Source organism: Puma concolor, unplaced genomic scaffold (assembly GCF_028749965.1).
Source record: "Puma concolor isolate L17-30 unplaced genomic scaffold, mPumCon1.1.hap2 unalloc_scaffold_28, whole genome shotgun sequence".
Taxonomy (NCBI): Eukaryota; Metazoa; Chordata; class Mammalia; order Carnivora; family Felidae; genus Puma; species Puma concolor.
Genome location: NW_028240234.1, coordinates 288,246 through 315,250, shown reverse-complemented (window position 1 = coordinate 315,250; position 27,005 = coordinate 288,246). Strand labels below are relative to the sequence as shown.

At 49.7% G+C, this 27,005-nt stretch overlaps 2 protein-coding genes and 1 long non-coding RNA gene across 4 annotated transcripts in view; 1 reads left to right on the top strand and 2 right to left on the bottom strand.

Annotated features, from left to right (window-relative positions):
* The window catches only part of LOC147571423 (liprin-alpha-1-like), an 87,644-nt gene extending 82,863 nt beyond the window's left edge, over window positions 1-4,781 (bottom strand). Inside the window, exons 1-3 of the mRNA XM_086696418.1 lie at window positions 4,755-4,781; window positions 3,449-3,583; window positions 1,789-1,872 (exon numbers count right to left, since the gene is read on the bottom strand). Coding sequence (XP_086552544.1) covers window positions 1,789-1,872; window positions 3,449-3,583; window positions 4,755-4,781 — 246 coding nt within the window. The remainder of the gene's footprint in view (window positions 1-1,788; window positions 1,873-3,448; window positions 3,584-4,754) is intronic.
* Window positions 4,657-26,105, bottom strand: LOC147571422 (liprin-alpha-3-like). Of its 2 annotated transcripts, XM_086696424.1 has the most exons (6): window positions 12,462-12,690; window positions 7,924-8,025; window positions 7,541-7,651; window positions 6,761-6,898; window positions 5,091-5,237; window positions 4,657-4,861 (listed from the first exon to the last, which is right to left on the bottom strand). In XM_086696424.1, the coding sequence occupies exons 1-6, from the start codon at window positions 12,627-12,629 to the stop codon at window positions 4,793-4,795; spliced, it is 735 nt and encodes a 244-aa protein (XP_086552550.1). In that variant the 5' UTR covers window positions 12,630-12,690; the 3' UTR covers window positions 4,657-4,792. The 2 variants fall into 2 exon arrangements, 1 of the variants encoding a protein (XP_086552550.1); XR_015247403.1 differs by lacking the exons at window positions 4,657-4,861; window positions 5,091-5,237; window positions 6,761-6,898; window positions 12,462-12,690 and adding exons at window positions 23,470-24,526; window positions 25,869-26,105 and having other exon boundaries at window positions 7,205-7,651.
* The window catches only part of LOC147571418 (uncharacterized), a 62,581-nt gene continuing 43,200 nt past the window's right edge, over window positions 7,625-27,005 (top strand). The window contains exon 1 of the long non-coding RNA XR_015247409.1: window positions 7,625-7,760. This is a non-coding gene — a long non-coding RNA (uncharacterized LOC147571418). The remainder of the gene's footprint in view (window positions 7,761-27,005) is intronic.

Below are 27,005 nucleotides of genomic sequence, written 5' to 3'. Positions count from 1 at the left end.
TCCCAGGGGTCATCACTTAGCAGGTCCCTTTGTTTCTGGGAAACAAAACACGCATGGGCCCTCACGAATGTCCTCATTGTTAGCTCTCAGATGGGCTCAGGAGGCAGATGTACATGCAGGAAAGAGCATATTCTCAAGGGGATCAGCTGATCTACACACGGGAGGAGGCATATTCCGGGGCGGAAACCCAAGCTCAGATCTGGCCTCAGGGGGAAAGAAATGAATCCATTGACAAAACCCAAAGATAAAAAAAAAATCCCCTTTGGGAAAGATTCAGTGGTGAGAAAGACTTTGACCTGTTTTTCGTGAAATTCACACATCTCCTGAACGTTTTGTAATGGAAACTTGTATTTACCTCAAGTAATTTCCGAACGGAACCGCCAAGTTCACGGGTCTGTGTTTTATAGAACTCTCATCAATCGTATGGTTTAAAAACTTGTTCCTACCGCATATCCTGAATTAACCCAAAACAGAAGCGGCGAGGACAGGCCGGCAGGATTCAGGGGCTCCTGCCGGGCGGAGGGCCGTGGGGTACGGAGTACACATGTGCCCTGCAGTCGGGGGGCCCAGGGAGGAGGAAGAGCCCACAGGACACACCCGCAGGCTAGGCAATGGACAGTCCCTCCAGGCTCGGGCTTCCTCACCTCCAAGCCACACCTGCTGGCACCTCTTTCCTTGGGAGCAGGCAACAGAAAGCACGACCACCACACCTCACACGCAGCAACGGCCGTCACTCGGAAAAGACCCTGGCCACCCCACAAGAAGGGATCAGCACCCAAGTATTTTTCAAGCAAAGCAGCTTAAAAGTGTCCTTGGAATTGTCTCAGTTATAATAGAATCCTTATCTCAACACCTGTCCCTCCAAACTACCATACAGTCCTAAAGGCAATGAAGTGCTTCTCTAAGTAGGTGAGGTGGAATTCTCGGCCCAAGAGGCTAGCGTCTGGTTGTGCTCGCTTGTGTGCATGTGTCATGGCGGGCTGGGGTCGGCCAACGCGAGCCGTCACGCTGGCATCAGAAGCTTCACTCCGCGGAAACTCATGTTTTATTCTCTGACCCTGAGGGCCAAGCACACGAGTGTCTGGTGTAAGTTAAGGGTGAGTGTTTTGAGTTTTCTGGTGAAAACAAAACCCGATGGCCTTGGATGGACGTCCCAAGTTGGGGAGGCGGCTGCCTGCTCTGTCTCCTGGGTGTTTCATGTTGACGTCCGACCAGCTCCCACAGGGAAAAATCTCAGGGGATTCAAGGGACACGGGCCTCCCTTTCGTCAAGGCTCGATGACGCTATTCCTCTTCTTAGGAACATCTACCCCGACCTGTGCCTTTACATCTCAAGTAGAAATTCAGGATGTGGGGACCAAGGTCAGGCCCGCGACCTGATTTCAGGACCTCGGTGTCATGTCCTAAGGAAGGAGACCCCTCCTCTAGGCTGCCCTACCCCAGGCCAGTACCTCCGCTTTGGCCAAGGGACACCCACGAGGTCCCGCGTCAACCGTGAGTAGCTGCTAACGAGCTGGTGGGCACAGTGGGCTGTGCGGGTGCCTCCACCCCTAGGCGGCACTGCCTACGGGGCCCCAGCGTCCAGAGAACATTGTCCACAGGCTAGCAGTGTTCACTAGCATCCAACTCGCACAAGAGTGCACTGTACCCCTGATGGGATCGAGAAGGGGCCTGGCGTCCACGTGGGGAGAAGTGGGAAACAAGGGACCACTCCCTACCCCCACACCCCCAGCCTGCGCCTCATCCTCAACCACCGCCAGGTGCGCGGCTGCTCCGCCCGGACACGTACCCGCTGCAGTTCTTGGTTCTTTTCCTCCAGCTGGGCCTCCATCTGGCGCAGCCTTTCCTCGATGTTGCCACCCCTCTGCTCGGCCTGCGGGCGACAGCAGGGTCAGAAGAGCTGGCTGCCCCACCACACACGCTGTGCCTACGCACGACATGCTGTGAGCGGCCTTCTGCCTGCTCACAGTCCCTACAGGCCTCATGCGTGCCAGTGGGAAGCAGTGGGCTTCCATGCTGGTGACCGGGGGTAGGCAATGGTCTCGTCCCCACCCCGGGTCCCGGATCCTTGGACGGTGCCTCGTCCCCCGGGAGACACCCCTGGCCACTCAGCACGGACAGGAGGAAGCAGCAAGCGGAAAGAGCAAACAGGCGTGCTGCCTTCCTAAGCTGGGAAGTTACTTCCAACAATTTAGCTTCCTCAGCAGCACACTGTCCAAAGACAAAGGGTCGGGCTACACGGCTGACCAGGGACAGGAGAGAGGACAGGTGAGAAAAGAAATGGAGACTTGACATGCAGATCACAAAGGAGGAGAGGCTCTGTTGGAGCCTGGGCCTGTGGGCGCCCAATGCCGCCTGCCCGACTTGATGGCAGCCTTGAGGGTCATTATCCCGTGACGAAACCACCCCCCTTCCCACTGGGACCCTCACTGCACTGGAACCGGTGACACAGAAGCACCGACAGGCTCCCTGCTACAGGTTCCCTCAGCCCAGGTTCCGGAAGGATGGACTGGCTGCCCAGTCATGGGCTCCCTCGTCCTGTGTGCATCACTCGATCCCAGCACCGCCCACATCATGTCTGGAAACTACCTCTTCAACTGCTGCCTTCCTCTGTGGGTGGTGAGGGCTGTGAGAACTGGGAGGGCAGGGACTGTGTCTGGCACGTTCCTCGACTCTATTTGTGGAACCTCCGAGTGAATTCCTTAAAGATTTATTTCTTACAGGGGTGTCTGGGTGGCTCAGTCAGTCGGGTTCTGACTCTTGGCTTCAGCTCAGGTCATGAACTCAAGGTTTGGGGCTTCGAGCCTTGTGTCAGGCTCTGTGCTGATAGCATGGAGCCTACTTGGCATTCTATCTCCTTCTTTCTGCCCCTCTCCTGCTCATGTATGTGCCCAGGCTCGCTCTCTCTCTCTCTCTCTCTGTCTCAAAATAAATGAACATTTAAGAATTTTTTAAATAAAAAAACGATTGTGTTTGAAAGAGGATAGGATTTTCTCATTTCTCGGAAAAATTCTATGCTTTTTTTGTTTTTGTTTTTTTTTTTTTCCTTCGGTAAGCTCTACACCCAATGGGGAGCTCAGACTCATGACCCTGAGATCAAGAGTCCCAAGCTCCACTGACTGAGCCGGCCAGGCACCCCTGTCCTTCTCTTGCCCAAGGCTACTATCTTGAGCTTTGAGTCGCTGACTTAACTCTGAAAAGCAGTGAGTCTTAGATGCAGCCAACGGCAAACTGCACACGTCGGACAAAACCGGAGGGAACAAAACTGGGGATGATGCCTGCCGTTTGAAAAGCATTCCAATGTCAGACAAAGAAGCACCGAAAACAGATCTCAGCTGGTTCGCGGACTTTGGCACGCCGACGTTACCGGTGAGAAATGAGATACAAGAACGGACCGCCATGAAGTTGACATTCCCACCATGGGACCCAGAAGGAAACGGGGGCCCCACCTTGCAGAGGGTGGCCACCCTCTGGGCCGGCTCGGCTTCCACCTCGGGCAGCGACTTGGCCTTCCTCGGGGTCTGCTGCAGCTTCCGCTCCGCCACCTCCAGGCACTCTTGCAACTGGCGGTTTTGATCCGCAGTCTAGGAAATGAAGGCAAAGCATCAAAGTGTAGCAAGTCTTCTCTCCGTTTCCATTTTTAATAAAGTGAAACAAAATCTAAATGCAGAGATCTACTGTTAGTTCTGACTGAAGCCAACAGTTTGGTAGGTGCTTCAGAGTAAACCTTTCCTTTCTGCGAGGAGTCACCCACTGCCTTGGTCCTCCGTTCGCTACGCAAAACATGTCTTGCCAAACTCTTTGCTCTTCTTCACTATCTTCAAAGAAGTCTTTCCAAAGACAAAGTTCCCACACATTAAAGAAAACCCATCTTCTGGAGGAGCTTGCTCGCTCTTCCTGACCAGTTAAGGAGAGAAGGGTTCGGTCCTAACCCTTCGTAAACATATTTATACTGGGGTCCGAGGGCTCGCTACATAGGACATTCTGAGGTGGGCACATCAGCCAGCACAGAGCTTCTGAGAGCATGCCTGATGCCAGTTGAGTTCTTTTTGGAAGTGTACCATTATTCAACAAAAACACTCTCCCTCTTGACCAAAAACGTGGAAAACTTCAACGTGGAAAACTTAGACACGAGATTTTTTGTTAAAGGACTTTTAGGGAAGCCGAGGTGGCTCAGTCAGTTAAGCGTCCACCTTCGGCTCAGGTCATGATCTCATAGCTCATGGGGTCAACCCTGCCTCGTGCTCTCTGCTGACAGCTCAGAGCCTGGAGCCTGCTTTGGATTCTGTGTCTCCCTCTCTCCCTCTCTTGCCCTCCACTGCTCATGCTCGCTCTCTCTCTCTCTCTCTCTCTCTCTCTCTCACTCTGGCTCCCTTTCTCAAAAATAAATAAGCATTAAAAATATATAAAGTCATTTTAAAAATCATGTATAAGGTGAGGTTTTTGCAAGGTTAACGTGTGTTCCCACAGACTCCTTCCATCTTCTGTGTGCATATAGCTCTGTGTGTATATACAGACCACGTATCATGCTTGAAAACCCTCCAAACAGCATTCCTCCATGTCATTTTAATGGCTTCCTAGTATTTCACTTTGATTATCATTTTGGGTCGACTGACGCATTTGACAAACACACCAGACAAAGCTCACTCTGTTTCCAAGAAGCTGGATGTGGTTTTCCTGTTCAATGCCGGATGACCTGAGACAACCAAGGAAGAGACGTGCTGCTTCCCAAAACACAGGGTCTCACATCCTCACGCCAGACTGTGCTTCTGCACCTGCCATTCCCCCCGATCTCAGGTACTACCCAAAATGGCCAGCTGCCTACACATTCCCGGCCACTCCCTGCTCCTTTGGAAACAGTGCTGACAGGCAACAGAGTAACGTGCATGTAAGACAAGACAAAGAAGGAATCAAGGAGGGGAGCCCCATAACATGCTTCCATAAAATTCGAAAGAATTAAACCCTGGACGTTGAAGTAACCCCGCTGGTCAACACAAGTTTCTAAGATCCTAAAACCTTGACATTGACACTTGGTCCTTAACTTGACTTGTAATTAATAAAAGTGGAATGAAGTCCAACGAAACCAACGACCTGTCGATGCAGAGAGTCCTTCTTTGCCATCTCGTTTTCAAGTTTCTCCTTGAGGTCGTGCAGAGAGGTGGCTTTGTGCTGTGCCCTGAGGCAGTGCTTCTCAAGGGTAGTGATCCTGTCTTGCATGTCTTCCTTCTGGGCCATGGCCTACAGCAGGTATTTCAGAGGGAAAACAGGGAACGAATTAGCGTACGACACATTAACACACTCCAGACACAAAACCCGGGCGAAATCCTCATTTTCCAAACAAACAGAAAAGTAGCATCCTCGGGGCACCTGGGTGGCTCAGCCGGTGTCGCTCTGTGAGTTGGCGCCCCGCGTCAGGCTCTGTGCCGACAGTGCGGAGGCTGCTCGGGATTCTGACCAGTTACCCAGGCTTATTCTTTCCCATGTGTTCAAAGACAAACGGATAAGAAAGTCTCCCGGAAGTCACAACCTCGGTTGCCTCCGGACACCGTTGAGCTTTCCACAGAACAGCGACTTGCCTCTGGAGGCACACACCATGAGACAACCATCCTTTCTCCCGGGGAAAAGGCGGATGAAATCTCATCCAATTACCACAAAGTTGAAGCAGCAGTGGTAACAAATGGAAGCCAAACTCCACCTTTCATATAACTGGAAGTCATCTTCTATAGCCTAACCCTGTAACAACATTGTATCCCATGGTATCTGACACTGCAAATGGAACCAGAACGTCCTGCCCTGCGTTTCTTGTCCAACACCCGAAAGATTCCTCTTCCAGCCCTCCGTGTTTCCTAAGCAATTTATGTCAGCAGTCTCAAGAGTGAAAGTGATGAGTCCTAAGAAAGGATTTTCTAAATTCTCTGCACATTGAGACCCCTGCTGAGGGGTCTCTCCCCACCTCTGCCAAACAACAACTTCACTGAACAGGTTCTATAATTTCTGCAAATACTTTTGTTTTAAATTCCGACCCGATCTCACCCACACTAAGGTACTAAACAGACTGCTCGTGCACTTACACCCTCGAGGGTCTGACAGGGTCTTCCTGAGGTGGCACTGCTGGGCTGGGGGTGGGGTGTGCGGGGACTGTCCGCAAAGGGCAGCTCACAGTGACAGGAGGAGGCACAGAGAAACCATCCTACCCTTACCAGTCCTCTGTGACAATGATCAGATTCCCATCGACGACCACACGTGCAGAAGCGGCCGCACTCCTCCATGACCTTACACCAGGACCAGCGGGCTACCCCTCGCTCACTCTGACCGTCACGACCAGGAGCACGGAACCCCTGGGAGGAGGGCAGGGCGGCAGAGGCGGCCGTGACGGCCCCTGGCAGAGCCGCCCCCGCAAGGTCGTGCCCCCGGAAACGCCCTGGCAGCACCACGCTGGTTCCTACGTGCCGAGTGTGTTCCCAAAATGGACCGAGAGCACGGCATGGGCCAAGCTCAGGTGGCCCACACGCCACACCCGAGGCCACTCCGCCGCCTGCCCGCCAGGCCTCGGCAGGGGAGAGCCCAGGGAGGACAGATTCCACCACGCAGATGGGGAGGCAGCCCGCCCAGGCCCCGGAGTCACGTCCCGTTCTGCTGCTACTTCTACCAAACTCCAAACGTTCAAAACCCGTGGGAGACGAAGGACACACTGGGCAAGGCCGAACCAAACACCCCACGTTTGGCTCGACGACGGCGTGGCCATTTCAACTGACACTCACTTCACGGACATCTCTTTGTAATATGGTGTTCATTGCTTCAGAAAGGATGAGGTCTTTCCTGGAGATGTCTAGGTCCTCTTCCAGCTTGGCCACGAGAGTGCACAGGGTAGCCAGGAGCTCTTTCATCTGGCTCTGCACCTTTGAAACTCAGAAAGGGAAGCAACATGTGAGGGCCCCCACTGCTAGTCTTCATACGTTGTTTTAAAAACAATGGATAAAAAGGAAACCCCCTCCAATCAAATCCTGGCGTGATGTCTGGAGCTGAACTCTGCGAGTGGCCCCTAATTCTTCTTCTACGAAACTACACCCCTCCAGTGCCACACGTAACTGCTCTCTCACCTGGAAACAAAGGGATTGAGTTGGTACACAGAGGTGTTTCATTAGTCCTTACTATACAGTTACCCTAAGATCCCCTTCGCCTCAAATGACATGACAGAATGCTGGTAAGGTTTTTCACGGATGCTCCTGTTCACAGACTTGCTTGTTAACCGCTTTCAATTTTACATTGGAGACAAATCTTCCCCCAAATAAATTACATTATGCAATTTGTACTAGCCAATCGATACACACAACATTTCCACCAACTACTGCTTTTTAACCATACAGACCTGTCTTCTTACAAGAATTCAAGAAGATGAAAAGGAAACCCCAGTCACACAAACACACAAAGTGTGCCTAGAACACACAGCATGTGCACAAATTGAGAACCGCCGTGGCTAGGCACACCGTTTCAGCCTCGGTTTTGTCCTTCTCCAATATGCAGTTGAGGACCTTGAGCACCTCCGCCTCACTGGACACGCCGGCCGGAGTCTTCGCCTGTCGCCGTATGACTGTTTTTTGAAGAGCTCTCTCGTGCCTGGAGACGAGGAACTCCAAATGTTCCAGCAGCAGCTGGCGGGAGAGGCAAAAGGAAAACCGTGTTTCAAGAACACCTTCAATTCCGGGCCTCAAGTTCACCAAATGCAAAACCAAGTCTGAATCCCTTCAATTCAGTTCCCAGGTAGGGAGCCGTCCCCGCCAATGTGTTAAAAGAGCCTTACTCCTCCTCACGGATCAAACAAGGTTTGAGAACAATAGGTCCCAGCCAACTCCACGGGGACATTGCGGACAAGGGGAGTGAATGGTGTCCCGTGTTTGAAGACACTGGCAGTGCGCCTACTGACCCTGGTGTTGTTTCTCTCCGCCTTCAGGTTGGCGATCTCCTCCTCTCTCTGCACGAGCTGCTCCCTGCAGGTGTGGAGCTCTGCAGCGAGAGCTGCACACTCCTGGGGTCGGAGAGGGGACAAAAGTGGAGAGACACAGGGGGTCTTTACCAGAGCACACCAGGCCTCCGTGGCCCTCCAGAGGCCCAGCACCCACCGCCCTCAAGTAGCATCACACACACCAGTCCCCTCCTCACCACCCACAGGAGTCCCGGGGATTTTCGGAGGGACCGACACTCAAGGGGACGGACATTTTCAGGTGCCTGGCAGGTCTAGGACTCAGGAACTCTGCTGACTCGGGAGCAAGCGGCCGAGAAGCCTCCTGCCCATCCGCAGCCTCTGGCCTCGTCTGCCAAGCAGGCTTGTGGAGCGGCAGTGGGGAAAGGCTGACGGTACTCAAAAGCTGCTGTCTTAGCCTGAACCCCTGGCTCAATCAGACTCAACCACACCCAATGGACTTTTCAAAAATGATGGTAGGACTCTTGACGAAAGGGCGAGTTTACGACTTCTTTCCTTAGTCAAGCAGGAAATATTATGGAGGAAGGGTTTCTGAGGAGAGTGATGCCAGGGCCCACCACCCCGCGTGGGGCTTCTCTCACGCCAATACTGAGCGCCCGCCCAGGACATGGCGTACAGGTGGGCTCCAAGGAGGTGGACGCACACTCTCCAGTCAGTCGAGCGCAGAGCCCGGTGCAGGGCTCAATCCCTGAACCATGACATCATGACTTGAGCTGAAACCAAGAGTCAGACGCTTAATGCCCTGAGACACCCAGGCGCCCCAGAGCTTTTGTCTCTGTAGGACAAACGAGGGGATAAACGTTCACTTAACAACTGACATTCCAAATAAGGAGAGTTGTTGATTTCAGCAATTCTGGAAAATCCAAGTACAAACTGGTGACACACTTCAATTTCTTTCATAAAGTAGCCCTTTCCAAATCAACGGGAATGTTACCACAGAACTGACCACGTTCCTTGCAATCTGACTTGACAAGGTGAACCCACAGAAGCCTATCTGATCCTTGATGTAGGACTGTGCAGGCCCGTTTCTATGTGGGGATTTTTGTTCCAATAAATGCACTGGAAACTCTTCTGGAGATGTGTGACATTTGGAAAGACTGGCAGATGAGCTGAGCAGCTACGAAGTATCAAACCTAGTAAGTAAAAGGGAGGCCACGAGTGCATGAAATATACGCAGATACTAGGCTATTAGAGCATTTCCTCCCCGAAAACATACACAAACCTACTCTGACAAGATAAAACGTATCATTTTGCACACAGAAACTGACCGTACCTACATGGTGCCATTTGCAGTCAAGAGAAAGGCAAACAAATGTGGAGACGCAGGATTAAGTCCTAACCGCATAACACGAGCTGTAGCAGACGCTGTCCTCTGGGGGAAGTGTGCACCACCTCCTGTTGCTCTTGAGGTCCCCTCAGGTGTTGCACGAATCCACGAATCTGCTACTCAGCTCTTGGTAAGCACTTCCTTTCTCCAGTACATCAAGCACCACAGGAGAAGTGATTTCTCAGGGTTCCTGCGTCATTTTCACCGCGTTAAGGGCAATACCATGAACCTTAATTACAGCCTGGGACCCGTTCGAAGTGTGCCCAGGGATGCCGGACGTGCTCCCGCGATGCAGAGAAGACTCATGGTGTGACAAGAAAAGGCTGAATGGCCTGACATGTACTGAGGTCCACAGCTGCAGCTGCCAGCCGGCCAGCGTGAGGACCACGGAGGCACAAAGAAAGGGAAAGTCTCGAAGCTCTCTCCCTGCGGCGACCCCAGCACATGCAAAAACCTGGTGCTACTGGTGAGACATCTTTGTGTCTGGTGCGGAAGATGTGGCATCTCTGTGGATGTAGGACTGCTGTGAGACGGGCACACCTGCCGACGCAACTCAAACTGCAAGACAAGTGAAGACCTGACATCACGACGTAAGGCAGAAGGAAGGGAAGGATCGAAAACTGGCACATTTCAATGCAGGCACAGGATAGCTTGGTGATTTTAGAAAGGGGTTTGGCTTTGAAAATGGTCCAGACGCTAGGAGAAGCAGCTTCCACCACGAAGAAGAAGGACACAGTTTCCCAGACGCCCCAGAGAAGATTGCAGAGAAGCAGGAACTACCATCCACCGCATGTCAACCACTCCAACGCAAAAAGTGAAAACCCAAGAAAATCAGTTGAGGAGACCATGGCTGCCTGCACGGGTTTTTCATGCAGCAGGAGGTGCCCTGTCGGGGGGAAAATGCCACAAACGACATTTATTCACGAGAAAGACAAGTGAGCACCAAGATGTTGGGTAGGAAGGGGTGAAGCAGCTACCGAATGAGCGGCTACAGGTGGGGGTGTGAGCAGGGCGGCTGGCCCTGTGTAGGAAGCTCACCCCAGGGTCCTGAAGGCAACAAGTGCCAGTGGCCAGTGGTCTGGCTGCACAACCAGAGCCCTTGCCCTGGGGCAGTTCCATCCCGGCTCTGTCCCTCAACTCAGGAAGTACACTGAAAGCAAGGGACTGTCCTCCAAAGTTCTTCTGACATTGGACAATGTCCTGGCCACCCAGAACCCCACGGGTCACCACCAAACGTGTCTTGGCGGCTCACTCGCTCCGGAGCGCAGCGGGTCTAAGTGAGCCTGCGGACCAGGGGCCACGAGGACCTGTGAGGTTCATGACACAGGCACGTTACAAGAAGGACAGTCAATGCTACCAAAGAGAACCGCCACAGAGGGAACATTATGAAAGTCAGGAAGATGCCAAGGGACGTTACAAAAAACTCTGGGGAAACCGTCAAGCCCAACACAATCAAGAAATCCCTGCTAGAGATGACTGTCCATACGACGTGCGTGATTTCCAGGACCTATGACACAGCCAATCAGGAAACTCATGAATGACACTGTGCATATGGCAAAAAGAAAAAAAAAGAAAAAGAAAAAGAAAAAGAAAAAGAAAAAGAAAAAGAGTTGGGGGATGCAGGGATTCAAAATGCGTATCCTACAGAAGGTCACGAGCACAGAGAAAAGCCCAGAGGAGGTCACAGAAGAAGACAGCACAGAGAGGAGATCTGGTGAAGCAGACGGAGGGCGAGGAAGGCGGGACGGAAGTGTCATCGCTGGAAAGCACGCTGCCACCAGGAGTGATCCGGCAGAGTCTCGGCTCCTTTCCCACATGGACCCTTCCATGACAAGGGCGCTGGGACTAAAGCCAGCCAGCCGTCTATGGAAACACTGGCCAGGAACAGAAAGGCCCTTCTGGAAAGCTGCACAGACAGTGCCCGCCTCCACCCCCATACCGCCAGGCCCCAAGGCCCAAGACAGCCCCATCTAGCGGGTCCCCCCCACCCCATGCATGTCTGCATATCAGCACATTTGTGAGGACCCACCCCCACTTTCCAGACAGCAAATCCTCCCCAAGGTGCTCAGTGAACCACTTCGCCTGCCATGCACACGTCTGTGCGTGAAAATCGAGGGAGCATGCAGCCAGGCCACCCGGGACGCATGTGTGTCACCACCACCTAAGCGTTCATCAGGAGGAACGTCGTGTGCGAGACTTGTGTGCACTTGGACAGCCTATCCTCACACGGGCATAAGGGCAGTAAGATCTGACATAAAGACAGGCAAGCTCCACGCCACAGGACCCACGGCCCAGCAGGGAGAGGGAAGAGCAGGAGAGAGGCAAAGCCATCTCCCTGGCTTCTGACCACCGGACCAGGGAGCAAGCTGCTCTGTTCCCAGGAGGAGGCACAGGTGGGGGGGGCAGGGTGGTGGCCCGTGTGGAACTCAAAGAGCCCACAGTCCGCCCAGATGGAGCTTCACTACGAGGTGCTTGGAAAGGCGTCCGGGAGACAGAGTGGCGTGCATGAAGGAGAACACAGGGCAGCCGGACCTCCCAAGGAAAACCGCCTCCCCGAGTCTGACCCACGCCGACCCATGGCACAAAACGGCCATCCTGCAGCCGCACTGTGCACACGTTCCCCCTATTCCACCAAACCACACACTCCCATGCCCTTCTATTGCTCTCCGTAAAACCGCATACGTCTCTGGGCGAGGTAACTGCAGCACATAGGGTTCAGCACCTAATACCGTGCCTGCCATGCACTCCAGAACAGGTGAATACTTTAGTGTACGCCCTGTACCCACACACGTAAAATTACACACGCTGCTTTTAAACATTACGCAGTTCTGTAAAGGATATAAAGACGCACACTGTCCTGTGCTTTATGTGATGGGTGATGTGAGGGGCTTGTACCTGTTGCCTAAAACACGAATCTTAGAGCTCAACCCACACATTAGAAGGAGCCACTCTACCCAATGACGTCTACACTGCATCCATTCTTGTCTCCTCCCCCAACCCACTATCCACACAGAACCAGCACCAGCTTTCAAAACATTCAAATCCATCATGCCAGTCCTTCCCCCTGAGGACACAACGACCCCAGGCCCTTATCGGAAAACCCAACTCCTTACGGGGTAGGTTCCGTCCCAACGCCAGCTGCCTGGTGCCTCACCTGGCTCCGCTTCCGCTTCCATCGCTCACAACAAAGCCAAGCTCCTCCTTGACCCCGGCCTTTGGCCTCGGAGTCAGACTGCTGGGAGAGTGCTCGGTCAGCCTCAGCTCCCGAGCGACCTCTCCGGAAAAGGCCTTTCCGGAACCACAGTGCGCAAGTCAGCGACATTTGCTCCTAACCCCTTCACTCGCCCAGATACACTCTTCTCAGATGTGCCTCCACCACCCTCTCCGAGGAGCACAGCAGCCAGAGCCTGGCGACCACAATGGTGCAGAGTCACAAAAGGGCTCAACAAGGGTGGGTGGTTGTGTCTCTGCAGATGATTCGGGTGCACCAACACAGAAGCCCTTTTTGTGGGGGCTACACCGTACACATACAGACATCATAAGGACTCTAAACCCGTATCTTTCTATAATAACACTGAATGTAAATGGACCAAATGCGCCAACCAAAAGACACAGGGTATCAGAATGGATAGAAAAAACAAGACCCATCTATTTGCTGTCTACAAGAGACTCATTTTAGCCCTGAGGACACCTGTAGATGGAGAGTGAGGGGATGGAGAACTAGTTATCATGCTACTGGAAGCCAAAAGAAAGCTGGAGTAGCCATACTTGTATCAGACAAACTAGACTTTCAATCAAAGGCTGTAACAAGAGCTGAAGAAGGGCATTTGAGAATAATTACAGGGCCTATCCATCAGGAAGAGCTAACAATTATAAATGTCTATGCGCCGAATACAGGAGCCCCCAAATATAGAAAACAATTCCCCATAAACATGAGCAGCCTTATTGATAAGAACGTGGTCATTGCAGGGGACTTTAACACTCCACTGACAGAAATGGATAGATCATCTAGACACACGGTCAATAAAGAAACAAGGGCCCTGAAGGATACATTGGATCAGACGGACTTGACACATATATTTAGAACTCTGCATCCCAAAGCAACAGAATATACTTTCTTCTGGAGTGCACATGGAACTTTCTCCAAGATACGTCATATACTGGGTCACAAAGCAGCCCTTCATAAGTATACAAGAATTGAAATTATACCATGCATACTTTCAGACCACAAGGCTGTGAAGCTTGAAATGAACCACAGGAAAAAGTCTGGAACACCTCCCAAAGCATGGAGGTTCAAGAACACCCTACTAACGAATGAGTGGGTCAACCAGGCAATTAGAGAAGAAATTGAAAGATACATGGAAACAAACGAAAATGAAAATACAACAATCCAAACGCTTTGGGATGCAGCGAAGGCAGTCCTGAGAGGAAAATACATTGCACTCCAGGCCTATCTCCAGAAACAAGAGAAATCCCAAATACAAAATCTAACAGCACACCTAAAGGAAATAGAAGCAGAACAGCAAAGGCAGCCTAAACCCAGCAGAAGAGGAGAAATAAGAAAGAGCAGAGCAGAAATAAACAATATAGAATCTAAAAAAAACCGGAGAGCAGATCAACGAAACCAAGAGTTGGTTTTTTGAAAAGAAAAACAAAATTGACAAACCTCTAGCCAGGCTTCTCAAAAAGAAAAGGGAGATGACCCAAATAGATAAAATCATGAATGAAAATGGAATTATTACAACCAACCCCTCAGAGATACAAACAATTCTCAGGGAATACTATGAAAGATTATATGCCAACAAATTGGACAACCTGGAGGAAATGGACAAATTCCTAAACACGCACACTCTTCCAAAACTCAATCAGGAGGAAAGAGAAAGCTTGAACAGACCCATCACCAGCGAAGAAATTGAATCGGTTATCAAAAATCTCCCAACAAATAAGAGTCCAGGACCAGATGGCTTCCCAGGGGAGTTCTACCAGACGTTTAAAGCAGAGATAATACCTATCCTTCTCAAGCTATTCCAAGAAATAGAAAGGGAAGGAAAACTTCCAGACTCATTCTATGAAGCCAGTATCACTTTGATGCCTAAACCAGACAGAGACCCACTAAACAAAGAGAACTACAGGCCAATATCCCTGATGAATATAGATGCAAAAATTCTCAATAAGATACTAGCAAATCGAATTCAACAGCATATAAAAAGAATTACCCACCATGAGCACGTGGGATTCATTCCTGGGATGCAGGGCTGGTTCAACGTTCGCAAATCAATCAACGTGATACATCACAGTAAGAAAAGAAAAGATAAGAACCACGTGAGCCTGTCAAGCGATGCAGAAAAGGCCTTTGACAAAATTCAGCACCCTTTCTTAATAAAAACCCTTGAGAAAGTCGGGATAGAAGGAACATACTTAAAGATCGTAAAAGCTATGTCTGAAAAGCCCACAGCTAACATCATCCTCAATGGGGAAAAACTGAGAGCTTTTTCCCTGAGATCAGGAACGCGACGGGGATGCCCACTCTCACCGCTGTTGTTTAACATAGTGTTGGAAGTTCTAGCATCAGCAATCAGACAACAAAAGGAAATCAAAGGCACCCAAATTGGCAAAGATGAAGTCAAGCTTTCCCTTTTTGCAGATGACATGATCCTATACATGGAAAATCTGACAGACTCCCCCAAAAGTCTGCTAGGCCTGATACATGAATTCAGCAAAGTTGCCGGACACAAAATCAATGTACAGAAATCAGTTGCATTCTTATACACTAACAATGAAGCAACAGAAAGACAAAGAAACTGATCCCATTTACAACTGCACCAAGAAGCATAAAATACCTAGGAATAACTCTAACCAAAGATGTAAAAGATCTGTATGCTGAAAACTATAGAAAGCTTATGAAGGTAATTGAAGAAGATATGAAGAAATGGAAAGACATTCCGTGCTCACGGATTGGAAGAATAAATATTGTCAAAATGTCAATACTACCCAAAGCTATCTACACATTCAAGGCAATCCCAATCAAAACTGCACCAGCATTCTTCTCGTAACTAGAACAAGCAATCCTAAAATTCATATGGAACCACAAAAGGCCCCGAATGGCCAAAGTAATTTTGAAGAAGAAGACCAAAGCAGGAGGCATCACAATCCCAGACTTTAGCCTCAACTGCAAAGCTGTCATCATGAAGACAGCATGGTATTGGCACAAACACAGACACATAGACCGATGGAATAGAATAGAAACCCCAGAACTAGACCCACAAACGTATGGCCAACTCATCTCTGACAAAGCAGGAAAGAACATCCAATGGGAAAAAGACAGTCTCTGTAACAAATGGTGCTGGGAGAACTGGACAGCAACATGCAGAAGGTTGAAACTAGACCACTTTCTCACACCATTCACAAAAATAAACTCAACATGGATAAAGGACCTGAATGTGAGACAGGAAACCATCAAAACCCTAGAGAGGAAAGCAGGAAAAGACCTCTCTGACCTCAGCCGTAGCTATCTCTTACTCGACACATCCCCAAAGGCAAGGGAATTAAAAGCAAAAATGAATTACTGGGACCTTATGAAGATAAAAAGCTTCTGCACAGCAAAGGAAACAACCAACAACACTAAAAGGCAAACAACGGAATGGGAAAAGATATTTGCAAATGACATATCGGACAAAGGGCTAGTATCCAAAATCTATAAAGCGCTCACCAAACTCCACACCCAAAAAACAAATAACCCAGTGAACAAATGGGCAGAAAACATGAATAGACACTTCTCTGAAGAAGACATCCGGATGGCCAACAGGCACATGTAAAGGTGCTCAACGTCGCTCCTCATCAGGGAAATACAAATCAAAACCACACTCAGATATCACCTCACGCCAGTCAGAGTGGCCAAAATGAACAAATCGAGAGACTATAGATGCTGGAGAGGATGTGGAGAAACGGGAACTCTCTTGCACTGTTGGTGGGAATGCAAATTGGTGCAGCCACTCTGGAAAACAGTGTGGAGGTTCCTCAGAAAATTAAAAATACACCTACCCTATGACCCAGCAATAGCACTGCTAGGAATTTACCCTAGGGGTACAGGAGTACTGATGCATAGGGGCACTTGTACCCCAATGTTTATAGCAGCACTCTCAACAATAGCCAAATGATGGAAAGAGCCTACATGCCCATCAACTGATGAATGGATAAAGAAATTGTGGTTTATACACACAATGGAGTACTACGTGGCAATGAGAAAGAATGAAATATGGCCCTTTGGAGCACCACGGATGGAACTGGAGAGTGTTATGCTAAGTGAAATAAGCCATACAGAGAAAGACAGATACCATATGGTTTCACTCTTAGGTGGATCCTGAGAAACTTAACAGAAACCCATGGGGGAGGGGAAGAAAAAAGAAAAAAGGAGGTTAGAGTGGGAGAGAGCCAAAGCAGAAGAGACTCTTAAAAACTGAGAACAAACGGGATTGATGAGGGGTGGGAGGGAGGGGAGGGTGGGTGATGGGTATTGAGGAGGGCACCTTTTGGGATGAGCACTGGGTGTTGTATGGAAACCAATTTGACAATAAATTTCATATATTGAAAAAAAAAATAATAAACATAAAAAAATTCAACAACCTCATGCCAGTCCTTCCCCCTGAGGACACAACGACCCCAGGCCCTTATCGGAAAACCCAACTCCTTACGGGGTAGGTTCCGTCCCAACGCCAGCTGCCTGGTGCCTCACCTGGCTCCGCTTCCGCTTCCATGGCTCACAACAAAGCCAAGCTCCTCCTTGACCCCGGCCTTTGGCCTCGGAGTCAGACTGCTGGGAGAGTGCTCGGTCAGCCTCAGCTCCCGAGCGACCTCTCCGGAAAAGGCCTTTCCGGAACCACAGTGCGCAAGTCAGCGACATTTGCTCCTAACCCCTTCACTCGCCCAGATACACTCTTCTCAGATGTGCCTCCACCACCCTCTCCGAGGAGCACAGCAGCCAGAGCCTGGCGACCACAATGGTGCAGAGTCACAAAAGGGCTCAACAAGGGTGGGTGGTTGTGTCTCTGCAGATGATTCGGGTGCACCAACACAGAAGCCCTTTTTGTGGGGGCTACCCTGTACGCTTGAGGGGCATCCCCCCCCCCCAGCCTGCTTCAGATTCTGGGTCTCCCTCTGTCTGCGCCTCCCCTGGCCACACACTCTGTCTCTCTAAATAGTAAATAAACATTACGAAAATTAGAATACAAACAACACTGATCAAACACTCCCAGAATAAGCGTCACTTAAGCGATCCACTTCATCTAGTTGCCCTGCCATAGCCAGCCCGTCATCACAAAGCCTGCCCTGGGCAGGCACCTGACAGGGGAGGAGGGCGGCCATGGCAGTGGGGGATAGGGAGCTGGGAGGCTGACACCATCACCACCCCATGGACGCTGGCTGAGTGTGGGCAAACTGGATGGGTCATTTTAGAAGAACGACGGGTACTAGGCAAGGACTACTGGGTTTCGTTTTCTCCTGTAACAAATGCTGAGGACCAAAATGTTTGCTATGACTTCTCAGTCTTCCCTGGCTTGCTCTTATACATGTGAGTAGCCTGTTAATCAACACATCATGAACTAGGAAAGATGAGTTCAATTTGAAGCATCTCTGAAGGCATCAAGGAGACCCCGAGGCAGTCCCAACTGGGAGGACCGAGACCCCAACAAAAGGGAAGCCCGCTGAGCCAACTCTAATGTTCAGAGTCCTCTCTCTCCCTCAAGACATGTGAGGATTCTGAATTTCCTCAGGGATTGGAGGCAAGATACCAACGAGCTGCAAAGGAAACCTAACAGAAAGGCAAGCAGAAAGTGGCAGCTAACCGAGCTCTGGACAGCACAGGGAGGCACAGAAAAGGAGCCCGGCACTCGGCAAGCACTGCCTGAGAAGCTGACCCTTCCATCATCTCATTGTGCTGTGGAGAAAATAACGGGGCTTTGGGAGCTAGCATCAAGGACGGGTCCTCGGAAATACTCCAGGCCTCCAAATGGAGACCCTGGAGGTCTACACGGGGGTGGGGGACAGCGTGAGCCCAGCTCACACTGCACCTTACAAAGACTGAGCCCCGGTCTCAACTCACTCACGCCTGAGTGGGCCCAAGAACCGCCGCACTCGGGGTGTGTGGGATGAAATGCTGAAGGAATACAAGCACACGAAGAGCCTCTATGCTTCTCCATACAGTCCAGCACAACAATAAAAACAAAGAAGAAATGAAAAGACAAGATAAGACAAGACAACAAAAAGACAGAAAAGAAAAGAAAAGAAAAGAAAAAAGAAGAAAAAAGAAAAGAATAGAAAAGAAAAAAGAAAAAAAGGAAAAGGAAACGAAAGGAAAGGCAAGGAAACGAAAGGAAAGGAAAGGAAAGGAAAGGAAAGGAAAGGAAAGGAAAGGAAGGGAAAGGAAGGCAAAGCAAGGCAAGGAAATGAAAGGAATGCCTGGGTGGCTCAGTCGGGGAAGCATCCCACTTTGGTTCATGTCATGAACTGACGCGTTATGGTTTGAGTCTCGTGTCGGGCTCTGTGGTGACAGTGCAGAGCCTGGAGCCTGCTTTGGATTCTGTGTCTCCCACTTTGCCTCCCCCTCCCCTGTTCAAGTTTTGTCTCTACCTCTCTCTCTCTCTCAAAAGTAAATAATATTAAAACAAAATTCTTTTCATAAGAAAAGGAAAGAAACAAACAAGCAAACAAAAAAAGAGAGGCACCTGGATAGCTCAGTCTACTCGTTTAAGTGACCAACACTTGGTTTCGGCTCACGTTTGTGAGTTTGAGCCCTGTGTTGGGCTCTCTACTGAACAGAAAAGAGCCTCTCCTCAACAGTGTCTCTCTCTCCCCCGTCCTCTACCCCCACCCCTGCTCTCACTTTCTTTCTCCCTCAAAATAAATAGATAAACATAAAAAAACAAAAAACAAACAAACAGGTCATATCGACCCAAAGAAGAAAGAAGAGAAACAGACCAAGAGGAGACACATAGACTGGAGTTATTGGATGCAAAAGTCAACTGTCCAAAAACCATTCTTGACAAATGGGAAATTTTCAGAGACTCAAAACAGATTCTCCAACTGCAAATTACCAGAGCTAAAATTAAGATCTCCAGGTGCCTGAGTGGCTCAGTTGGTTAAGCATCTGACTTCAGCTCAGGTCATGATCTCGTGATTCGGGAGTTTGAGCCCCGCGTTGGGCTCTGTGCTGACAGTGCAGAGCCTGGAGCCTGCTTCGGCATCTGTGTCTCCCTCTCTCTCTGTTCTTCCCTTGCTCCCAGTCTGTCTAGCTCTCTAACACAATTAAAAGACTAAAAAATCTTGTTAATGGCATGAAGAACTCAGTCGGTGGGTTTCACATCAGACTAGACACAGGTGAATAGACTCAGTGAACTGAAAGATAGTTAGGTAAAAATATATCTAGACCATACACAGAGAAAACGTCCAGAAAATACAGAAGCCCAAAAGACACAGAAGATATGGTACAAAGGTCCAATAGGAACCCACAAAGTAGAGGAAACACAGAATGGGTAGTACCACCTCGCTACAAAGATAAGAATCAAAACTGATAAAAGAACCATGAGAGTGACTCCACAAAGAACACCCGAGGCAAAAAGATGTTAACAGTCATGAGAGGACAAAGATACCGCCTTCCATGGGACAACGACAACAACACTACCAGCTGACTCTTCAAGAACAGCAAATGAAGCCAGATGATGGATTGGCATGTATGAAAGGTGAACTAAAATAGCCACCAACCTGGAAGTCTTTACCTAACAGAAACATTCTTCACAGTGAAGGCAAAGTAAAGATGTTTTTCAGGCAAAACAGAAGCAAAAACAAAAACGGAACAACAAAAACAACACACACACACACACACACACACACACACACACCATGACTACACATCAACTACAGACACAAACTAAAAGCAATATTAAAGCAGCTCGTTGCAAAAAAGAAATGTAGTCTCTGACAGAAATATGAAAAAACAAGGCTTGCAGAACAAAGGGTAACTATGAGAACAAACCTTAACAAGCATTAAGTGCACGAAACAATGACATCAACGCCAAAATCCATCTAAGACTAAAAAATATTAGCCAACAAAAGGTGAAGGGGAGTTCAGTGTGGTTCAAGTGTCCAAGAAAAGAGCAGGGGCGCCTGGGTAGCTCAGTCAGTTGAGTGTCCGACATTGCTCAGGTCACGATGTCACCTTTTGTGAGTTGGAGCCCCGCATCAGAGTCTGTGCGGATGGCTGAGAGCCTGGAGCCTGCATCAGATTCTGTGTCTCCCTTTCTGCTCTGCCCCTCACCCGATTGTATTATGTCTCTCTCAAAACACAAATAAATCTTAAAACAAAGAAAAACTAAGAGGAGAGAGCAGTGTCAGGGAAGCAGTACAAGTCCTGAATCAGGCAGGGGTCAGTTTAAAATGCACCTGCCTCTAGAAATAGATATAGTCCAATTACCTAACAGATCAGTGTACAATTAAAAACTCCCTCCTACTTCTAAAGGAAGGCTAGAGACCAAAAGAACACACAACAGCTGGGACAAAGAAGAAACTAGTAATACAGTACGTGTAAACTAACATATCAGTCATTACATGTGCACAAATACTCCAAGGAAAAGTTTGAGTGTCAAATTCATTAGAAGGAAACTAAGCATACGCTGGTCACAAAGGTACACCCTAAAACGTAAGATCACAGACAGGTGGAAGGAAAAGATCCCCAGGCAAACCCAACCGAACAGAAAACTGATGTGACCACTGGGACCCTCCAATAAACTAACCTCTATAGCAAAAAGCTCTACTAGAGACCAAGAGGAACATTTCACGATGGAAGTTCCATTTACCAGGAACACAAGACTTCTAACCTTGCATATACCCGATAACGCAATCTCGAAATACAGAAAAATTGACAAACATAGAAAAGGGAAAAGAGCCACATCCATAAGCATTATGGGAGACTTAACGATACATCTCTCAGTATCTGACAGAACTGACGACAACAGAAAAATCAAAGGAGTGGGACGGGGCTGTCCAATATGCGGTCACGTGCTTTATTGCAAGTCCTTGAAATGCGGCTCCTCAAAGTGCGACGTGTGGAAAGTATATAATGCACACCACATTTTAAAGACAATGTGATAAAAGAGAACGCAAAAGCATTCATTAGTCTCCCTCACGCTGGCTATACACTGAAATGATATTTTGGATATACCTGTTAGTAATATTATTAAACTCATTCTCGCCTATTCCTTACTTGCTTTAAAGTGGTCACTAAAATCTGAATTCTGTCATTAACAAACTTCATCTAACGTATAAATAAGAGAATACTGCATTCCCCCCAATACACATTATTTGCACGTGGCCAAGGAAGAGTTCATGAAAACGAATATATGCCAGGCCATTAGGAAAGTGAACTCATCTGAAAGGACTGAAATACTGCAGGGCATATTTAGGGATCGCATTAGATTAACAGTTCATTTACCCCAACAATTCATCACGCCCACAGTGATGGGATGAAGACAGGGAGACTTCCAGTGATGACCAGTCCTGGGCGGCTGAGAGAGCACCATCACCCCTGCCACCACTTGAGGACAGGGAGGAGTAGGCTGTCGATGAACCAGGAAGCTGACTCTCACCTGACCCTGAATCTGCAGATGCCTTGATCTTGAGAACTTCCCAGTCTCCTCAACTATAGGAAAGAAGCTTCTGTGCTTATTAGGCAGCCAGTCTATGGAATTTTGTTACAATCACCCAAAAACACTGAGACAGATACCTTCATGGAATTCAGCTAGAAATCAGCACAAAGAGAACGAGAAAATCCCCCGAAACATCAAGATGTGTTATGCTCCTAAACATTGTGACGAATTAAGAAAAAGATACCACAGTGAAAGTTAGAAAATAGTTTCACATAAAAGATAATAAACATTTAGCTTATCAAAACTTGTAAGATCATTAAAGGTGTGCTTAAAGGGAGACTCATACCTTTAGAATACATATATCATAGGGATAGCTCAGTTGCTTGGTGACCAACTCTTGATTTTCGCTCAGGGTATGATCCCACGGCCACAAGATCGATCCCCAGCCTGGCTCCACACTGAGTGAGGAGCCTGCTTGAGATTCTATCTCTCTCTGTCTCTCTCTCTCTCTCTCTCTCCCTCTGCCCCTCTGCCCTGCTCATGCTCTCATTCTAAAATGAATCAACACACTAATAAGCAAATAAATACAATACACATACTGGAAAAGGACAAAGGCTGAAAATCAAATGAAGGATTTAGTTCCAGAACTACAAGATGGGACAGCAAACAATCACCAAGTAGATGGAAAAAAAAAAGGGCAGAAATCAGTGCTGCAGGAAACAAATAGTAACTGACAGAAATAAAAAAAAAAAAAAAGCGCCCAAGTTGGTTCTATGAAAAAGAAACAAAGCACAAAGTACCAATAGCAAGAAGTTCTAAAGCAAATATCACACCAGATGCTGCAGATAGGAGGGATATTAGAAACCAGTTGACACTTACTCCTTGGAAAGTTTGGGAGGTCTGAGCAAATTACAAGAAAACAAAATGCCTTATCTAAATAGACACGAGAAGATATGGGAAATCAGAAAAATCCTATTTCCACTTAAGAAAGGAATCTGCAATGAAAACCCTTCTCACAAGGAAAACCCTACACCAGCTGTTGGCCTAGCACTTCTTCCCAAAAGTAAAGAACACACACAAAAACTCTTCTGGGAAAGCACAAGGAGTGCTTCTTCCTACGTTGTTTTAGGAGGCCAGCACGACCTTAATCCCCAACCCCAGCATGGACAGCACAAGAGGGTGCAAGGGAACACCCACCTCTCTCTTGAATACACGTGCAAGAATGCAAAGCACACTATTTACAAATGGAATCCAGTGAACAGAGAATGCATAGACATCAGGGTTGGATTATTCTAGAAGGGCAAAAGTTGTTTTAAGTAAAACCACAACATTGAAACAAATCACTTGTCCCCAAAATGCACAAAACACATTTCAGAAAACTTAGTATTATTATTTCTTTGATGATTGTTAAAAAATCAGAGCAAACTAAAAATAGAGGAGAATTTTCATGTTTTGATCCAACTATCTACCAGGAACGCAACGGCAGGTGTCATACGTAGTGGTAAAATACTGAACTCTTTGGGGCACCTGAGTGGCTTCTAGTCGGTGAAGCGTCTGACTCTTGATTTCAGCTCAGGCCACGATCTCACGGTTCATGAGTTCAAGCCTCGCATCAGACTCTGTGCTGACAGGGAGGAGTCTGCTTGGGATCCACTCTCTTTCCCATCTCTCACTCCCCTTCCCATGCACGCTCTCGAAATCAATAAAGAAAGAAACTTTAAAAAATATTAAGTATACACAAAATTATGAAACCCTTCTCTCTCGTATCTGGAAGGAGACAAGGACACCTACTCTCACCACTTCCATTCAACACAGTACTGGAGGCCCTAGCCAATCCAAGGCAAGAAACATACAAATGGTTCTACTATTGGAAAGGAAAAAAAAGAAACTTACCAAAAGGCAACACAGAGAAGGAAAGGCAGACAGACACAAGAATGTGAAAACCTCTGCCACTCACAGATGTATTCCACACACATACAAAGAACTCATTCAAATCAACAAAAACCAAAACACACAACCTAATCACAAAGTGGCTTCCAAAAGGCAATTATTTCACAAAAGAAACACGTAAGTGGCCAAGACACACACGGGGGCGGGTCCCACGAATACACCATACCTCCCAGCACCTGAGCCCCAGCAACCAGCTAACACACGAGAAGAGGCAGTACCAGGCATCAGCCAGCCCCGAGCTCCCACACGCTGTTGCTCGAGGGGGACAGACACGTGCCACCACTCACGCCCTGCTCCTCCATGGCAACCCAATACGGTGCATGTGGATCTGCAGGCAGCCTCTGCACAAACCGGAGCACCCACGGGAGAAAGAATAAACCGTGCTGTCCTCACACACTGGGCTTTCGACGCCAGGGGAGGACCAGCAGAGCCACGCAAGGAAAGCAGGCGCGTTGCGCACACACAGCGCTCAAGGGTTGGCTCAACACGAAGCGAGGAACAAGCCAAAGCCATCGCTGGTGAAAGTCAAGACCGTGGTTACCTTTGGGGGACGTTCGGTGGGAGTCAGTAGGAGTTAGGAAGCACGGTAAGGTTCCATTTCTTCATCCAGGTGGTGGTTCCAAGAATGTGTTCGCTGAGTGAAAGATACGGAAGATCAGCTGAAAGTAGTGGCCTAGGACGTTCCAAACGTCCACCGCGTGCCACACAAAAAGGCAGCTCTGTGCGGGCTGCTAACCCCCAAGAGAAGCAAGGAAGCCCCACCCATCTGAGTGCGGAATCAGGAAAGAGCATCCAGACACCCCAGGAGCCACCGCCACACCCTCCTCGCCTCCAGCTGTTCATCTGGGGGAGTCCACATCACCTTCCTAAACATAATTGGCCACAAGACACTGAATGCAGAAGCAGCTGGAAGAATAAAGACCTTGCACTAAGCCAATGCCAATGCCAATGCCATGCTTCTACACAGTGTTGTTCTGAAAATGTACGTATTTTTTCCATGAAAGGTATGAAAAATATGTACTAATTTCTTGTCTTTAAGTGAATTCATCACATCTGAGATGCTCGGATTTGGTTTGGTTTCCTTAATGTTTGTTTTTGAGAGAGAGACAAAGGACACGTGAAGGGGAGGGGCAGAGGGAGAGGGCCACAGAGAATCTGAGACAAGGCCAGGCTGGCAGCTGGCAGCACAGAGCCCCACATGGGGCTCTAAACTATCAACTGTGAGAGCACCACCTGAGCCAGAGTCGGACCCTTAACACAGAGAGCCACCCAGGCGCCCGCTTCAATTCTCGGTTTAACCTCACCACAGTAGAGATCAAGAGACACAACCCCCACACTCGAAGGCTCTCTGGGGCCCTCAATAATCCCCTGATGTCCGAGTGTCCCGACACCACCGAGTCTGAGAAACACTGACCCAGGGAACAAAGGGCACTCTCCCCTTCTTCTCGTCAACTTCCCAATTTCTATAGGGTTTCCCCAGCTCACCAGACTCTCGAGGGCCTGGCCCACAGGACGCAAGGGCCTAAGGCGGCCTTTGTTCGTGGCAGCCGCCTCGGGGGACAGAACGTGTGCAGCCTGTGCGGGGTCAGGGGACGGACAAGGCGGGAAGGTCTCCGACGGCCTCTGCGAGGGCGGGCGGCACACTCCTTACACGACAGCCGCGGCTGAGGCGGGCACCCGGAGAACCTCCCAGAAGCCACTACCTGCAGTGAGAAGGGCCCTTACCGCCTGCCGAGCGGTTAAGCCAGCACTGCCACGGGAGGCGCCCCCACACACACCCCGCCGCCACAGAGCGGCCACCACGACTCACGGGAGCCTGCGGGCGTCCACACGGACAGGCCGGCCTTCCGCCCGAGGGTGGCCAAATGCTGTCCCCGAGTGAGCAGAACCAGGGCGCCCCGCGCCTGCCGGCCTCCCACGGCTGGCACTGGGGCCTCTGCGGGAGTCCGAGCGGCGCTGGGTCCACCAGAACTCACCTGCCTCGATCGGGACGGTCTTCGGAGAAACAGGGGCCCCGGGACGACATCCTCGTAGGTGGAAGACTTCTAGCAAGGGAGAAGCCGGATGCTCAGAAGAGCACCTCCCTCGCCCTCCACAGCGCACGCGGGCTCCTACCGCCGGCAAGAGCCGCCGGCCTCCCGCCCACCTCTCCGCCTGGCAAATGCGCTGTGGCGCCAGCACCAACGGAAACTACTGCGTCAGGGCGGAAAGACTACCGGGTGGGACGCTGCACCGGCAGAGACTCCTCAACACGCACCCGCCCGGACGCACTGGGGTACAACGTCAGAGGCGAACCCGATCTCAGCTGCGGACCTTGGGCGATGGACACACATCAGCACAGGTTTGGGGCTGTGACAAAGGCCTCGCCCTGGCGGGGGGTTTGGATACCTGCTCAGGGGAGAGGCTGTGCCGCAGTAAGGGCAGGTATGTGTGTGACATCTCTGGAGCTTCCTGTCACATTTGCTAAAACTGCTCTAGAAAAGTAGCCAAGAAGCCAAAACCACCCCCAAAAATATGCATGGGCGGGCCTCTGTGCAATCCTAACCCAAGTCTGTGCTCTTTCCAAGCCCCTCCCCCACCCCCCTCCTCGGCCACCGACAGGGGCTCGGGAGCCTGTAAGAGCCCCGATGCCGTTGATGGGCCACCTTTGGGCCAGCTTCGGGACACCCTGGGCTACGTTGCAGCCTCGCTGCTCCTGATTGTCCATGTTTCCCAAAGCGCGAGACCCCCCACCCCTTGTCGCTTCTGGAGGACACACTGTGTCCCAGCAAAGCAGCGGTGCTGACTGCCCGCCCACAGGCACACTCTGATCCGTGTGAGGTGGCGTCTCAGTGTGGTTTTGATTTGTAGTCCCCTGATGAGGAGTCACTTTGAGCGTCTTTTCTTTTTTCTTGTATTCAATATAATTTATTGTCAAATTGGTTTCCATTCAACACCCAGTGCTCATCCCCACAGGTGCCCTCCTCGGTGGCCATCACCCACTTTCCCCTCTCCCCCACCCCCCATCAACCCTCAGTTTGTTTCAGTATTTAACAGTCTCCTCAGGCATGCCTCCTTCCCTCTCTGCAACTTGTTTCCCCCATTCCCCTCCCCTCTGGTCTCCTGTGAAGTTT

What these genes read in the sequence shown, in the direction of transcription:
- LOC147571422 (XM_086696424.1), bottom strand. Translation starts at nt 12,629, where the DNA reads ATGTCGCTGACTTGCGCACTGTGGTTCCGGAAAGGCCTTTTCCGGAGA. An exon ending in GCGTGTCCAGTGAGGCGGAG is followed by an intron (nt 6,899 to 7,540) that starts GTGCTCAAGGTC and finishes TGAGTTTCAAAG; the next exon opens with GTGCAGAGCCAGATGAAAGA. An exon ending in AGGACTCTCTGCATCGACAG is followed by an intron (nt 4,862 to 5,090) that starts GTCGTTGGTTTC and finishes GTTGCCTGTCAG; the next exon opens with CACTGTTTCCAAAGGAGCAG.